The sequence below is a fragment of the Rhinatrema bivittatum genome, chromosome 15, assembly GCF_901001135.1.
Source record: "Rhinatrema bivittatum chromosome 15, aRhiBiv1.1, whole genome shotgun sequence".
NCBI lineage: Eukaryota > Metazoa > Chordata > Amphibia > Gymnophiona > Rhinatrematidae > Rhinatrema > Rhinatrema bivittatum.
Genome location: NC_042629.1, coordinates 77850218 through 77866479, shown reverse-complemented (window position 1 = coordinate 77866479; position 16262 = coordinate 77850218). Strand labels below are relative to the sequence as shown.

Genomic DNA, 16262 nt, shown 5'->3' with positions numbered 1-16262 from the left:
TGCCCCACCTCAGAACAAGCTTAGTCCTGCTGGCAGCAGTGCAAGCTTCATGTACACCCATACACACTCACTGCCCCACCTCAGAACAGGCTTAGCCCTGCCGGCAGCAGTGCAAGCTTCATGTACACCCATATACACACACAATCTTGCCACAGGACAGACCGCATGGGGAGCAGCAGCTCAAGCTTCACACACAGACATACACAACAGAAACTAAAGTCTCCTACTCAGCACCAGGCTGAAATGTGTGCACTTTCTCACTGAATGCAAGGCTCCAACAGAATTGCACAGTTCCAGGCCTTTTGCTGGTCAGAGGAAGGATTCCAGCTTTCTACAGGAATTCTGTTTTGGCCTTTAAATTCAGTGACAAGGGCAGAGGGGAGCGATAGATCCTCGGACACATACCACATTGACTTATCTCATTATGAAGCCATGGGAAAGAATATGTGAACGTAAGGAGGCTAGACACCAAAGTGCCAAAACATAGCAATTAAATATGGAGATTTGCAAGGTAATCCATTTTGCTATAATTGAAAAGTTTCTAATAAAGAGGAATGGCAGTGCAAGCTTAGTGCTGACCATTACCTGGCTCCAGCATGTTCTCTGTCAGGGTCTGTCGGTTAAAGGGGTCCGTGGACGAGTTGAGCAGGTGCCGCAGGATAATGCAGCGGTCCATAATCGTTCCAGATGGAAGCCTCACTGGATCAGACATCAGCGTGTCCATCAATGGGTCTGCAAAAGATAAGCCTGCCTTAAAACCACGGCGCTCCAGGAGTTACAACCCTGAACTTGGGCTGGGCTCTTTCAGTAACTTGCCTCTGAACTCATCAGGCGCATCACTGTAATCCATTTCTGCACGCGCGTTCTTCGCTACTATTTCCTCCACCTTTTCCGCCAGCAGCTGGAACTTTTCTATCGCTATCGTAGACTTGATACCTGCCTTGCGCATCTTAGAAATAACTTCCTCAAACAGCTCTTTGCTGTAGGAGCGCTGTAAGGAAAGAGCAGGAGACACTTACATTCGAACGCCCACACTAAATCTCTCCAGTCTTTGTTGGCTGAAGTACATGAGCTTATAGGACCGCATAGTCCTCCTGACATGAGTCACTGAATGAAGGTGCTGACAGTGCACAAATAAAATCCCCCCTGAGTTATAAAGCAGACCAGAAGGCAGAAACATGAAAGGCATGGAAAGCTTGGAGCCACCAGCCCCATGTGTGCTGCAGGAACATTAGAGAAGGCAGCTATAGGGACCTGCCAGCACTTCCTGAATTTTTGGGAGACAAAGCCCATCTCCTGGACCTTGCAACCGTGCATCAGGAAATAAACTCTGGATGCCGGGTGATAAATCGATATGGAGGGGATTCTCTAGTTACATATTTTATTTAAACATACTTTTCCAGTCTATCTGGGTTTGTACTGTTAAGCACTCATTTTATATTAGCTGTAGTTGAGAGTAAATGGAGAAATTACTTACCTGATAATTTCATTTTCCTTAGTGTAGACAGATGGACTCAGGACCAATGGGATGTACAAACGCTACGACTGCCCACGGTCCGGTTAACACTGGCCTTGCAAAGGCTGTGTCCCCTCGGGCCTGAACATCCAGGTGATAGAGCCTGGAGGAGCCCGTCGCAGCTCGGCAGATGTCGATGGGAGACAGCCGTCCAGCTTCCACCTAGGGGACTGCCTGAGCCCTAGTGGATTTAGCTCCCATGACCACCTCCTTGATCCAGCGAGCTATGATAGCCCACGAAGCTGGTTCGCCCTGCCTCTTTCCACTGAGAACAAACAAACAAGCGGTCCATCTTGCAGACCGGTTCTGAAAGATAAAGCACCAAAAGCCTACGACCATTTAAATGGCGGAGGAGGCGGTATTCTTCCGCGTCCTTGTGCCTATTTAGGGATGGCAACAAAATGGACTGATTCAAATGAAACTCCGAGACTACCTTAGGCAAGAAGAATGGAACAGTACGAAGTTGTAACGCTCCTGGAGTCATCCAGAGGAACAGTTCCAGACACAACAATGCCTGTAGTTCAGAGATGCAACGAGCCAAGCATCTGGCCACCAGGAACACAATTATTAGGGTTAACAAGCGCAAAGAAAGACTGCGCAGTGGCCGACAGGAGGGCCCTGCCAAAAACTCCAATACTAGATTAAGATTCCACAAGGGAACTGAGCACCATAGGGGTGGCCAGAGGTGCTTTACCCCTTTCAGAAAACAGGCCATGTCCGGATGAGCCGACAGGTGGGTTTCCGTGCACCTCGCCCCTGAAACAGGAGACAGCCATACCTAGACCTTCAAGGAGTTAAGGGTCAAACCTTTATTCAAGTCATCCTGCAAAAAATCCAGAACCAGTGAGATTTTGACCATCCGAGGGGAAACACCGCGTTCCTCGCACCAGGCCTCAAATATTCTCCCGACCCACACATATACTAAGGACATACAGGACTTCTGAGTGAGGAGTAAGGAGGCAATTACTGCCGCCAAATATCCACGCTTCATCAGGCGAGCCCTCTCAAAGGCTAAACCGTAAGAAAGAATCAAGTCGGACTCTTGTGAAGGACCTGTCCCTGTGGAAGCAGGTCCCTGTGCGGTGGGAGGCACAGGGTGGTCTCCACCAGGAGTCTCCGCATGTCCGCATACCACAGACGTCTGGACCAATCTGGAGCTACTAATAGGATTAAGCCCCTGTGGTCCTCGATTCTGTGAATGACCCTGCCCAGCCAGGGCCACGGAGGAAAGGCGTAAAGCAAGTCCTCTTCTGGCCAGGTCTGAATGAGAGCTTTGATCCCCAGGGACCACTAATCTCTTCTGCGACTGAAGAATCGGGGAACCTTTGCATTGTGAGATGCAGCCAGCAGATCCCAGCGAGCTGCTATCAGCTGAAACGTTTTGGCCGACAACGTCCATTCTCCTGGATCCAGACTCTCCCTGCTTAGAAAGTCTGCTCTGACATTGTCTTTTCCTGCAATGTGAGAGGCCGAGATCATCTGTAGATGCATTTCTGCCCATTCCATAAGGAGGTCTATCTCCTGTGACACTTGCTGGCTCTTTGTTCCTCCCTGGCGGTTGATGTAGGCTACCGTTGTTGCATTGTCCAACATTGCGTGGACCGCCTGTCCCCAGAGTATGTGGCTGAACTGCAGACACGCCAATCTGACTACTCGGGCTTCCAGGCGGTTTTTATGTTCCAGAGTGCCTCTTCTTTGATCCAATGCCCCTCGATAGTCAGTTCCTGACAGTGAGCTCCCCAGCCCTGGAAGCTCGCATCTGTTGTGAGGACCAGCCAGCTTGGAGGGGACAGGGTTACACCTTTGCCCAGATGAACTTCCTCCAGCCACCACTGGAGCCGAGAACATACTTCCATCGGTAAGTGGAACCAAATCGAATAGTCTTGAGACAGCAGGTTCCAATATGACAACAGCGAGCACTGAAGTGGGCGCATGTGTGATCTCGACCACGGCACTACTTCCAAGGTTGTCACCATCAAACTGAGAACTTGAAGATAGCTCCACACAGTTGGGCATATTGTGTTCATCAACTAACGCACCTGGGACATTAACTTCCGCATCCGTGTGGTCGGGAGAAAGACCTTGCCCTGCCTGGTGTTGAACTGGACTCCCAGATACTCAAATGACTGGGAAGGCTTAAGACTGCTCTTGTCCAAGGTTACTACCCAACCTGAAGCAAGGAGCTTACCCTGTTGGTCACCTGGAGACTTTCTTCCACGGACTTGGCCCGGATCAACCAGTCATCCAAGTATGGGTGTACCAGGATTCCTTCTCTTCTCAATGCAGCCGTCACAACCACCATAATCTTGGAAAATGTTCTTGGGGCGGTGGCTAGGCCAAAGGGCAGTGCCCGGAACTGATAATGGTGACCTAATACGACAAGACATAGGAAGTGTTGGTGTTTTTGATGGATTGGAATTTGTAGGTAGGCCTCGGATAGATCCAGGGAGGTTAAGAACTCTCCCGGTTGTACGGCCATTATCATGGTTGTGTAAAGTTTCCATGCGGAAATGACTCACTCGAAGGCGACGGTTGACACTCTTGAGGTCCAGGAAGGGGCAAAAGGAACATTCCTTCTTGGGTACGATGAAATATATGTAATAATGCCCCATATTTTCCTGGGGCATAGGTACTGGGATTACAGCCCTCATCCTGAGGAGCCTTAAAAAAGTAATCTCCACTGCCTGCTTTTTGTGCTGGAAGTAGCAAGGAGACATCATGAATACGTCCCGAGGAGCTCTGCGAAATTCCAGCGTATATCCTTCCCATATGACTTCCAGGACCCACTTATCCAACGTGATCTCGACCCACCTTTGTTAAAAGAGAGACAGTCGACCCCCTATCTCCTCATTCCGAAGATGGGTCAGTAAAATTTCATTGGGAGGTTTGGGACTATCCTGAACCCGAACCTGCCCCTCTCTTGGGCTGTCCACTATGAAAGGACCGAGTTCTTCCAAAGGGCTGAGACCTCTGAAATGTTGAGTTTCTGTAGGGGCGGAAAAGTTGAGAGGCCCTGGACTGGCACCTCATAGGCGAAGGGTGCTGCAATTTTTTCCTCTTATCTTCTGGTAACCGGGGGACTGGAGATTCACTCCATTTACTAGCCAGTTTTTCCAATTCGCTTCCAAATAGGAGTGATCCTTTAAAGGGAATCTTTGTAAGGTTGGCCTTGGAGATTGCATCGGCTGACCAATTCCACAGCCTTAGCTGTCTCCTGTCCACTACCACTGAGGCCACTCCTCTGGCTGAAGTACGGACTAAATCCAAGCCCGCGTGTGTTACAAAAGCGGCACCAGGTTCCATAGCCGCTCTGGGGATCACCCCCGCGTTATCTATCTCCTGAGAGAGAAGTAAGCATGAATGCGCTACCAGGGCACACAAGAAGCAATCTGTAAGGTCCTTGCTACTGCATTAAAGGCTTGTTTAAGGATAGTCTCCAACCATCTATCGTGTGCATCCTTTAAGGCCACTCCTCCCTCCACTGGGATAGTTGTTCACTTAAGAGACAGTGCAGACCAGTGCATTCAATTTAGGGAAATGCAAATGTTCTCTCACTGTTAGAAACTCTATACCCGCTAGATCCAATGCCCAGTCCCCTTTAAAACTTGCTTCTGGGGCATCCCATTCCAGGTCAATCAACTCCTGGTTGACTTCCAGTACTGGGAAGTAGCAAGAGGCTTTGCACAAGGAAATCAGAATGGGATTCTTCTTTGGTTCCGGCATAGATTCAACTCCAGGAACTCTTAGTGTTTTCAGGGTCTGGGAAACCAAGGCCGGAAATTCATCTCTATGAAAGAACCGTAACATGGTTCGATATGGTTCTAATCCTGGGGGAATTTCCCCTTCTTCCAAGGGATCTTGCTCTTCATCTGAGCCATCAGGGTCCCCACTAGGGATACCCTTGGTCAGACAGGGCATGCCTCGAGGTCTGCCAACAGGAATGGGAGAGGGAGAGGGAGAGGGGGCCGGCTGGGGTTCCGTCCAGACAGGGGCAAGTGAGGAAGTAGACTGCGCCTATACAAAGGCCTGTAGTCCCCGGAAAAATTCCACCCAAGCAAAGGCCGCCGGGTCCATGCCTAGCCCAGGGGGAACTGGGGTGGGACCAGCCGAGTTTCCCTCTCCCATAGAAGACCCAGCCAAGGGGTTACTCAGATCTGGAGTACTTCCAGTTAAGGCTGCCAATCCATCATCTGAATGGGAGGAGCTGGGCTCAGCAAAGTCCAGGGAGGCCAAATCTCCTTGGGCTTCCTCACAGTGCTGACACAAGTTGGAATCCAGTTCAGGCTGAGAAGCCCTAATATGACAAGCAGCGCATAGGGCAAGGCACTTAATTTTCTTGACTGCCAGCGCCATTGGACGCGGTAATTGTGCATTTGATCAGCTCATGCTTAAAACTTTATGCGCACAAATTTTGAGCGCTTAGGCGAGGTACACACCCAGCCTGTGCACCCGACGTTTCTTTATTGTGTGTGTAAATACGCACGGCCAACACACTGTGAGTACCGATGTCCTATGGTGGGCAGTAAGAGTTGCACAAAGATGCGCACAAGAGGGTGTTGTCTCGGCCTCCATCCGGTGTGCCAAGCAAGCTTAAAGCAGGGCCTAGACCACCAGGGGCGCCCCTCAACCTGCTCGTGAGCCCCAATGGGATCAGGAACTACGTCAGCTGAGCAAGGAGACTGGAGAAGTCTTACCAAAACCCCTCTTCTCTTCTTTTTTTTTTTTAAACTTACCTTTGGGCTCAGCACTTACGGGTTGAGTACAGAGACGGTCTCCGGCTTTGGGGGGGAGGGGGGGGGAAGAGGGCTTTGGCAGTCACCGTCGAGCTCGGCTTCCTGCACCCGCTGCCTTTCAGCTGCTTGAGCAGCAAAGTCCACACCGGGAACCGGACCAAGGCAAACCTCTGAGGGATCTCGGAAATCACCTCAGAAATTCTCAACTGGGGGAGGGACCTTTAGGTATCAATGCAGGAGAGCGGGGCTCAATCTTTTCTCCAACTTAAAAGTAGAATTTCTTCTTTCAAAAGGCACAGCGATCCCTATAGGAGACGGAGAGATGCTTAGGTCACTGCAGGGCAGTATCTAGGGTGACGTCAGCTTTGAAACCTGACTCTGTCGCCATCTGCTGGCAGGGGAGCACATAACCCATTGGTCCTGAGTCCATCTGGCTACTCGCTAGGAAACTCTAGGCACTCTTAGCAGGATGCTTTTCCCAAGGAACTGTTAGCGCTGCAGAGTTGGAAGGCATCTTCCGACTCCTAGCCCTTGCTGTATTCTTTCTACCCACCTGATCATCAGCAATGGCCTTCGCAAAGCGAGCACAGTCTAAATGCAGATAAATGTCCGTCAGCTGATCCAAAAGCTTCTTCGGTTCAAACCCATATTTTTCAGGGTTCTCTACTTTCAGGTCACGACACTTAGGTCCACATAACTGCTGAAGGTTAAAGTTCAGCATTGCAGCTAAGCGGGGTCCCAGCTCCTATAAAAAACACATGAAAGAAGAGTATGGACACGAGAAGAGAAACCATCTCATTCAGAAAGATCCACAGTTGTCCTACTCCCCTCTGCCTCTGAAAGGGAGAAAACCGCAAGGAATTCACCTCCTATCTGCAGGACCATAGAACAGAAGTCACCCAGTCCCCATTCACAATCCCAGCTAAACTGTGTACACAAGGCAGACACAGAACCTTACAAGTAGCCCTTGTAGAGCTCACAGGTGGCATCAGAACCTCACCAGACACTTTGTACAAAACAATGCACAGAAGTATACATCTGCTACTGAATTAAACCTATGAACTGAAAGCATCAGCAGAAAGGTTTACAAGTGATTTAAAGGTACAAAAGTCAAAATAGAAGATTCAATTCCCAGCTCTCCTCCAATGCTAGGAGTTAGAAGCTGCTTGGAAAATGAATCCCCAAGCAAGAAGAGAATGAAAGCAGCTACCACTTACCGGTCTCAAAAATGGCTTCTGAACCTGTTTGGTGAGGATATGAAACATGTCAACAGTCTCTGTAGCCAGAGCAAGATAGGAGCGAGAAACACGCTCATCCTGAGCTAGCTGCGACTGCTGGGCCTGTTGCTGGTCCTGGAAAACAGAAAAACCAAATCTTAGCACTGCTGGCAACTGCAGAAAATACAATCCAAACCAGGCGCAAGATCGATTACAGATCATGAATGGAGCTCTGTGTGTGCACACGTGCACGTTGGCGGGGGATTACTTACAAGCTCATGGGGTTTCTCTATGAAAATGCACTGGTGCGCAAACTGCAGGAAAAATGTACCTGCAGGTTTTGTGCCTGTTGCCACGCATAGGTAAAAGCATGCACAATATTTCCTTCATCTGCACTGACAGAAAAGCCCATTTCAGGTGGATAAAGCAGAGTTGCTTACCTGTAACAGGTGTTCTCCGAAGGACAGCAGGATGTTACTCGTCACACATGGATGACATCATTAGATGGAGCCCTGATATGGAAAACTTATGTCAAAGGTTCTAGAACTTGGTCACACTGAGCATGCCCAGCGGAGTCCCTCTTCAGTCTTATAGCATAGAAATAGATATAAATCAAAAGTAGGAGAAACCCAACTCCACAGGATGGCAGGTGGATTTTGTGAGGACTAACATCCTGCTGTCCTCAGAGAACACCTGTTACAGGTAAGCAACTCTGCTTTCTGAGAACAAGCAGGATGGTAGTCCTCACACATAGGTGAATCAATCCCTAGCTATGCAGGCTGCTCCCCAACATAAAACGTGACCAACAGACACCCAAACCAGATGCCAACGGGAATACCAACAATGGTGCTATTGGTAAAAGAGGGGGAGACACCTGAACCCAAACAATGGGCCTTAGGTGGGATAACTGGGTTCTACATCTCAAACAGATTCCAAAGGACAGATTAACCAAACCTACTGTCACATCGGCCATCCCTATCCAAGCAATAGTGAGATGTGAATGTGTGGAGAGAACTCCACGTTGCAGCCTTGCAGATGGGAATTACTCGCAAGTGGGCCACCAACAGGGTCCACTGGGCCTTGCGCATGTACAATCATTCCAAGCGAGTGACGTGGACAGTTGCGGCCATATGGCCTGACATCCTCAACATGTGCCAGGCTGACACCTGCTGGCTCTGCTGAATCTCTGCCACGATGGTCTTCAGAGTAGTGGCTCTTTGACGAGGCAGGAAGCCCTTGGCCTGAGCGGTGTGTAGCAGGGTTCCTACAAAGTCCAATTGAAGTGACAGGCTGAGATGGGACTTCAGATAGTTGATGAACCCTAGTGGTTCCAAAACCCAGAATGGTCAGGCACATGGACCTGATGGAACCTGCCTGATATGTACTCATGACAAGCTAATCGTCCAGAAAAGGGAAAACATGCACCTCCAGCCTGCAGAAGTGCGCCACCACCACAGCCAGGCATTTTATGAAGACCCATGGGCCTGAAGCAAGCCCAAACGGCAACACCCGATACTGGAAGTGCTGTTTTCCCACCATGAATCAGAGATACTTCCGATGACTTGGGAAGATCTTGATATGGGTGTACACATCCTTCAGTTCAAGGAAGCATAGCCAGTCTCCTTTTTTGTAAAAGGGGGATCAAGGTGCCCAGGGAAACCATCTTGAACTTTTCCTTTCTGATAAATCTGTTCAAGGCCCTTAGGTCTAGGATGGGATGGAGTCCTGTTTTCTTTGGAATCAGGAAGGACCTGGAGTAAAATTCCCACCATCTTTGCCCTGGTGGAATAGGTTCAACTGCTCTGGTCGTTAAGAGGGAGGAGAGCTCTGTTAGAAATACCTCCCGATGCACTACCAACTCCCAAAACAGGCTCAGAGGGCAATTTGACAGGGAACCCAATAGGTTCAATCAGTACCCTTGACGGACAATGGAAAGAACCCACCAGTCTGAGGTTATACTGGGCCACTGGTTCGCAAAGAACCGCAGCCTGCCACCAACTGGTGGATCCATCGCACTGTGCAAGTAACTGAACTATGCTCTCTATGACCCAGTAAAAACCCGTCCCTGGAGTTGACTTGAGGCACCAACTGGGCCTTGAGAGCTCTCTGCTGCCTGGTATGGCTGCAGCAGCCCTGATGCTGCTGATGGGAGCAAGGAGACAGAGAAGAGTACTTCCTCTGGTGAAAGACTTCGTCTGCCCTAATCTCGCCGATCTCCTAGCAGAGGAGGATGGGGCCGGAGTAGTGGCAGAGAGTTGTTGGAGGGTTTTATAGTGATCCCAGAGCTGGGCCACCGCATCCCTCACCCTATCTCCAAAGAGATTCTCTCCAGTACATGGCACGTCAGCGAGTCGTTCCTGTACCTCTGGTCGGAGATCCGAGGCCTGCAGCCATCCCATTCTGCACGCACTGATCCCCGCAGCAAAGATCCTCTGCCATTTTGGAAACATCATAGGTCGCGTGGACCTCATGTTTTCCGTGCACCTTGCCCTTATGAGGCATAAGGGTGTCCTGCTTCTGCTGAGGCAACTGCTCGACCACCTCCTGCACCTGCTTCCAGATGTCCCGCGAGTACTGCCTCATGTAGAGCTGGTAGGAAACTATGCAGGCAATGAGCATAAGTCCCTGAAAATCCTCCCTCCCAACAGCATTCACTCTATGATCCTTCACCGGGGGCACCGAGGAATGGGTCCAAGACCGCTTGGCTCTCTTGAGAGCAGATTCAACTACCACTGATTGGTGGGGAAGCTGTCGTATATCGAACCCAGGAGCCTTCTGGACAAGGTAAACCCTGTCAGACTTTTTATTCACGGGAGGCGCTGTGCGGAGGTGTTCCCACATCCTCAGCAGTAACTCCTTAAGGATGTCGTGCACCATGACCACCACAATCTCCTTAGGAAGCTCCACAAAATGGAGGATTTCAAACGTTTTGTGCCTGGCATCCTCTTCTGTCAGCAGCTGAAAAGGGATGGCCTCTGCCATCGCCTGCACAAAAACTGAGGAGGTCAAATACTCAGGTGGAGACTTTCTTCACTCTTCTGGAGGAGAAGGGTCTGAGGGGAGACTCTCAGAGCCATTGGTGGAGGACTCTGTAGTGTCATCCTCCCAGAGGTCATGAGGCCCTCTCATCCTCACTGAAATTGGTAAGGGATAAGGCCCTAGGCGCTTGGCCTTTGTCCAGAGGTGCAGGCTCCAGCAAAGCTGGAACGGGGGGCTGCACATCTCAACATCTCAGCCTGTCTAGATAGGGCTTCCTCCTCCGAGCAACCGGCCACAACCACCATATCAACAGAGTGAGACCGCGGTGCCCTGATGGGCGCCTGCGCCAAGCCAGAAACCAATGCCAGCTGGGTCGGTAACATGCCGATGAGCGCATGGAGCTTCTCCAACAGTGGCTCCTAGACTGACGATTCCGGCTCCTGTGCCATTAGTGCCACAAGACCGATGTCCCGAATCGCCCTCTTGACTGTCAGCTGTACTCGCTGCTCAGGCTCCTCCTCAAACATTGATTATACTAACACCGACTGGGAGGAAGGAGGGGTAGCTATATCCTCTTCAGAACAGAGAGGAGGATCGGTGACTGGCATCAGGACTGATGGAGACCACTGCAGACCCCCGACACCGATGGAGGACTGACACTCCTCACTGTGGGGGTCACTTTGAGGGCATCACAGCATGAGCTGGCACATTCCCATGCCTGGCACTGTGCATTGACAGAGACCGATGCTGATGCTTCTTTGGCTTCCCTCGATGCTCGGCGCAGTCTATCCCTGGTGTTGAGGATGAGGAACCTGATGTGCTAGGCCTTTAGAAGCCCAACTATGGCCAGTCTCTGGCGCCCCTATCAGCCCGCAGCACCTCCGGAACTGCCGGTCCCGTCAGTGTCGACGGTTCAATGTCCAACGGTGCAGCTCCATGGTTCTTCGATGCCAATGCCACTGACTCGGTCTTCTTTGACTCGAAGAGGCACTCCATCTTATCAAAATGAAGACCTCATCCTTTTGGGTTCATCTGGGCACATTTGTGGCAACCCCGGACATCATGCAATGTCCCCAGGCATAGGACACATTCATCATGAAGGTCCATGATGGACATAGCCCTCTGGCACCGAGGGTGTCGCTTAAATTCAAACGTGGCCATGATGGGACGAAATAAACGGGAAGCAAGATCAAAATTGATGGCAATAGGTGTTGATGGCTGGTGGGCACCAAAGCACCACCTCCACGGGGAATCGAGCATGAAAGGAAACTTAACAATAAACGTCGAAAACCCTTACTAGGAATATTACGGGGAGGACCGAGAGGGACCCAGCATCGGACACAGCAAAGAAAATCTTGTTAATGTTTTGAAAAAAGTGTAAAGTTTTCCAAAAGAGGCTAAAAGGCCAAAGTAAGCTCAGAAATGCCGATGCTGCAGCTCCGCGGAGGAAGCACCTCGAGAGGACGCGTGGCATAGGGCAGGCTGGGCGTGCTCAATGTGAGCAAGTCACAGTTCTAGAAACTTGGACAGAAGTTTTCCATCCTGCTGTCCTCGGAAAAACCTGTTTACTGCAGAGAACAAGTTTTGAAAGTTGAGGTACGGATCTGTCTAGCACATAATGAAGAGAAGGCGCTCAGGGCCGCTGTGGCTGCCATGACTGAAGTACAGAGCATGAGTGATGGGTCTGCAGTCCAGAACCTCACTCACCTGGGGTAACTGCTCCCAGTGTTCCTTGTTCCTCATCTCTTCCTGCATTTCATGGATCCGTTTCAGAGATTCCAGACTTTCATCGAGCAGAAATGTGGTGTCGTTTATTAGCATGTTAATGTACCGAACAAACTGCTTCCCAGAGCTGCAAAGAGGCACAACCCATTAATGCTGCTGCAACACACTCTGAGCCCACAGCGCCGAGAGTCCCTGTACTAGGGGTGGCAAGTATAGAGCAGAAAGTGGAGCCTCTCACTCACTTGAATTCCTCCATGAATGTACCATGGTGCGCTATGTTCTGCCAAAGGCTTTTAAAAATGGTGCTTATGTGATAGCGAATTGTAAATTTGTCATAGAACTCGCTGGTGGCTCCAGTATGCTCCACATCTGAGAAGAAGAGAGGAAAGTAGGTGGTAAATACTCATTTATCAGACAGAAGGCTCAGGTGAGGACGTAGCCTGATCCGGGAGCGTGCTACGGTACTGGGGGTACTGCCTTCCTAACCCACACCCAGCACAGGAATCCCATGCACGCATTTTTCTAGAATCCTACAGAAGACAACAGTCACAAATGTATTAGAATAGACCAAGATAAAAAACCATAACTACAACTTGTTTGCTTTTATTTCTATAAATTATAGAAACAGACAAGCTGTTCTATTTTCTTAAACTTTTATTTTTACAAAATAATCCTTTTAGGAAGATAAATTTAAGCCCAGTTTCTTACCTTAGCATAACCTGAATATCAGGTTATGCCTCTGTACAGTTATACCTAGAGAGGCATAAACCCAGCTTTACAGATGGTTCGCGGAATTGTTTAAAGTAAATCCTAATTTCAGGGTAACTCCTTCTACTACTACTACGTATCACTTCTGTAGCAGTAACTGACGTACACAGCATCATACAATTCACAGAGACAGTCACTTCTCAGTAAGGCTTACAATCTAATCAAGATAAAGATACAGTGCGAGTGTCACCCTGGGAATTTCATTTATTATTATTTACTGTAGTCACCAGTGAGACTGGAGCCTGGATCTGAGATGTCCTAGTTCCATTCTCCCAATGTAGTTGCACCAACAGCCCTTTCAACAGTACTTCACGGTGGTTTGGACAGTTATCTGTACAGTTACACTACAAGCGCAAGCATCAAAAAGCTCAGAAAGTTGCAAACTATGCAGGCAGTTTTAACGCATGTATTTTGTAAAGGAAACCATATGGGTACTTTGAAAATTCAGGTAAAAACACATTAAAACTACCCTTCCATGTAGTTTGCACCTGCTCTTTATGTGTAGGCGGTCAATAATTTAATAATATGTACGTGACCTCTTTCTTCCCAGACCTAAACATGCCCATAGAAACACCTCCTTATCATCCCGCCACATCCTTTATGGTGCCCGTATTATTCGGGATGTGGGATTTACTCCTTTTATATACGTTGATGATGTGCAGATATTGGCCTCTTGAGGCAAGTTTGTCGATGACAATTATTTGGGTTTAAATCACCGTTTAACTAAGCTAGCCCTATGATTCAACAGTAGTAAATTAGTGGTAAATACCAGTAAGACAGAGGTCCTTTGGCTTGGTACAGCAGAGATAAAAAGAGGGTTGAAACTGAATGATGTAGATTTGGTGATGAAGAATGAAGTAAGATCTTTAGGAGTCATTCTAGATTCAGAGCTTTGTCTAGAAAAACATATTCAGCAAGTAACTCGTAATGTGTATCTAAAAGTAAAAACGATAAGACAGCTGAGACCATGTTTGGACTGGGATTCTTTGAAAATGGTGGCTTATGCACTTATTCTATCTCATTTGGATTATTGCAACGCATTGTTCATGGGACTGCCAGTAAATACGTTACACAAGTTGCAGGTAATTCAAAATACTAAAGCACATATAATCACTGGAAGTACTACAAGTTCTCCTGCGAAGCCACTTTTACTCGGCTTACACTGGCTCCCAGTGAACATGCGCTGTAAATTGGAAAAATTACTCACCTGATAATTTTGTTTTCCTTAATGTAGCCAGATGGACTCAGGACCAATGGGTTATGTGCTCCCCTGCCAGCAGATGGAGACAGAATCCGGTTTCAAAGCTGACGTCACCCTAGATACTGCCCTGCAGTGACCTCAGCCCTCCAGTATTCTCTTCAAAAGCCATTGTGGACTTACTATTGAAAAAACTTGATTAAATCTGATCAAAACTTAATTAAAATTTGATTTAAAATGGATAACTGTAACTCTACTCAACCAAACATAAGCGCCGAATCCCAGCAAGATTATAGATGCCCTGTTCTAGGGATTGGGTGATGGCTTACCCATAACCTCTTGGAATCGAGATTCACCTCATGGACGATTCCCTGGCACCATTCTTGGGCAGCCGTGGGCGGGATGCTGAGTCCATCCTTCTACACTAAGGAAAACAAAATTATCAGGTAAGTAATTTCTCCATTTCCTAGCGTGTAGCCAGATGGACACAGGACCAATGGAATGTACAAAAACTACTCCCAAACGGGACAGGAGGCTGCCTGCGGTCCAGTTAGCACCACCCTTGCAAACGCTGTGTCTTCTCAGGCCTGAACGTCCAGGCCATAGAACCTGGAGAAGGTGTGCAAGGAAGACCAAGTCGCTGCTCGGGAGACAGTAGATTAGTTTCCGCCTAGGATACTCCCTGGCCCCTAGTGGAATGAGCTTTAACCTGAAAGGGTGTCTTCCCTGCCTCATCATAAGCTCCTGTGATCACCTCCTTAATCCAGCGAGCTAAGGTAGCTCACGAAGCTACCTCAACCTTTTTCCTTCCACCGTGAAGGACAAACAAGTGGTCTGCTTGTGTACCGGTTCCAAGATTTCCAGATACCGCACTAAAAGCCTACTGACGTTTAAATAGCGGAGGAGACTGTAGTCTTCCTTGTCCTTGAGATCATCTAGGAATGGTAAGGAAATGGCCTGATTCAAGTGAAACTCCGAGACTGCCTTAGGCAAAAAGGAAGGAACGGTGCGAAGCTGTAGCACTCCTAGAGTTATCTGGAGGAATGGTTCCTGAAATGACAATGCATGTAGTTCAGACTTGCGACGAGCTGAGCATATCGCCACCAAGAACACCATCTTCACTGATAACAGGTGCAGGGAGAGACTGCGCAGTGGCCGAAAGAAGGCCCTGCTAAAAAATCCAACATTAGATTAAGATTCCATAGGAAAACCGGCCACCGAAAGGGCAGCCAAAGCTGTTTAACCACTTATAGGAAATGGGCCAAGTCCGGATGCACCGACAGGTGGGCTCCATTCACCTCGCCTCTGAAACAGGAGAGAGACCTTCAAAGAGTTAAGGGACAATTCTTTATTCACGCCGTCCTGTAAAAATTCCAGAACCATAGGGATTTTGGTCGTCCAAGGGCAGCTCCTCATTCCTCGCACCAGGCCTCAAATATTCTCCATATCCGCACATATGCTAAGGACATCAATAACTTCTGTGCACGGAGGAAGGTGGAAATTACTGCTGCCGAATATCCATGCTTCATCAGGCGAGCCCTCTCAAGGGCCAGACCGTAAGACAAAACAGAGTCGGATTCTCAAGAAGGATCGGACCCTGATGGAGGAGGAAGGCATGAGGGGGTCTCCATCAGAAACCTCTGCATGTCAGCAAAGCACGGTTTTCTGGACCAATCCGGCACCATTAGAAAGACTAGTCCCCTGTGATGCTCGATCTTGCAAATGACCTTGCCCAGTAGAGGCCACAGAGGGAAGGCATAGAGAAGGTCCTCCTCTGGCCAGGCCTGAACAAGGGCGTCGATTCCCAGGGATCGCTGATCTCTTCTGCGACTGAAGAATCAGGAGACCTTCGCATCGTGAGATGAGGCCAGTAGGTCAATAGATGGGATGCCCCAGCAATCTACCAGCAGCTGAAAGGCTCTTGTCGACAAAGTCTATTTTCCTGGATCCAGACTCTCTCTGCTAAGAAAGTTTGCTCTGTTGTCGTTTTTTCCTGCGATGTGGGGGGGGGGGGGGGGGGGCCAAGATCATCCGTAGGTTCAATTTCACCCATTCTATAAGAGTGTTCTATCTTCAGGGACCCTTGCTGGCTCTTGTTTCCTCCCTGGTGGTTGATTTAGGCTACC

The 16262-nt window shown here is 49.0% G+C and overlaps 1 protein-coding gene across 6 annotated transcripts in view; it reads right to left on the bottom strand.

Annotated features, from left to right (window-relative positions):
• UBE4B (ubiquitination factor E4B) overlaps positions 1-16262 on the bottom strand; it is an 82320-nt gene that overhangs the window by 2089 nt on the left and 63969 nt on the right. For all 6 annotated transcript variants that reach the window (XM_029578247.1, XM_029578249.1, XM_029578250.1 and 3 more), the window contains 6 exons: positions 12413-12539; positions 12153-12297; positions 7467-7601; positions 6803-6994; positions 817-991; positions 586-732 (listed from right to left, as the gene is read on the bottom strand). In XM_029578247.1, the coding sequence (XP_029434107.1) occupies positions 586-732; positions 817-991; positions 6803-6994; positions 7467-7601; positions 12153-12297; positions 12413-12539 (921 nt within the window). The remainder of the gene's footprint in view (positions 1-585; positions 733-816; positions 992-6802; positions 6995-7466; positions 7602-12152; positions 12298-12412; positions 12540-16262) is intronic.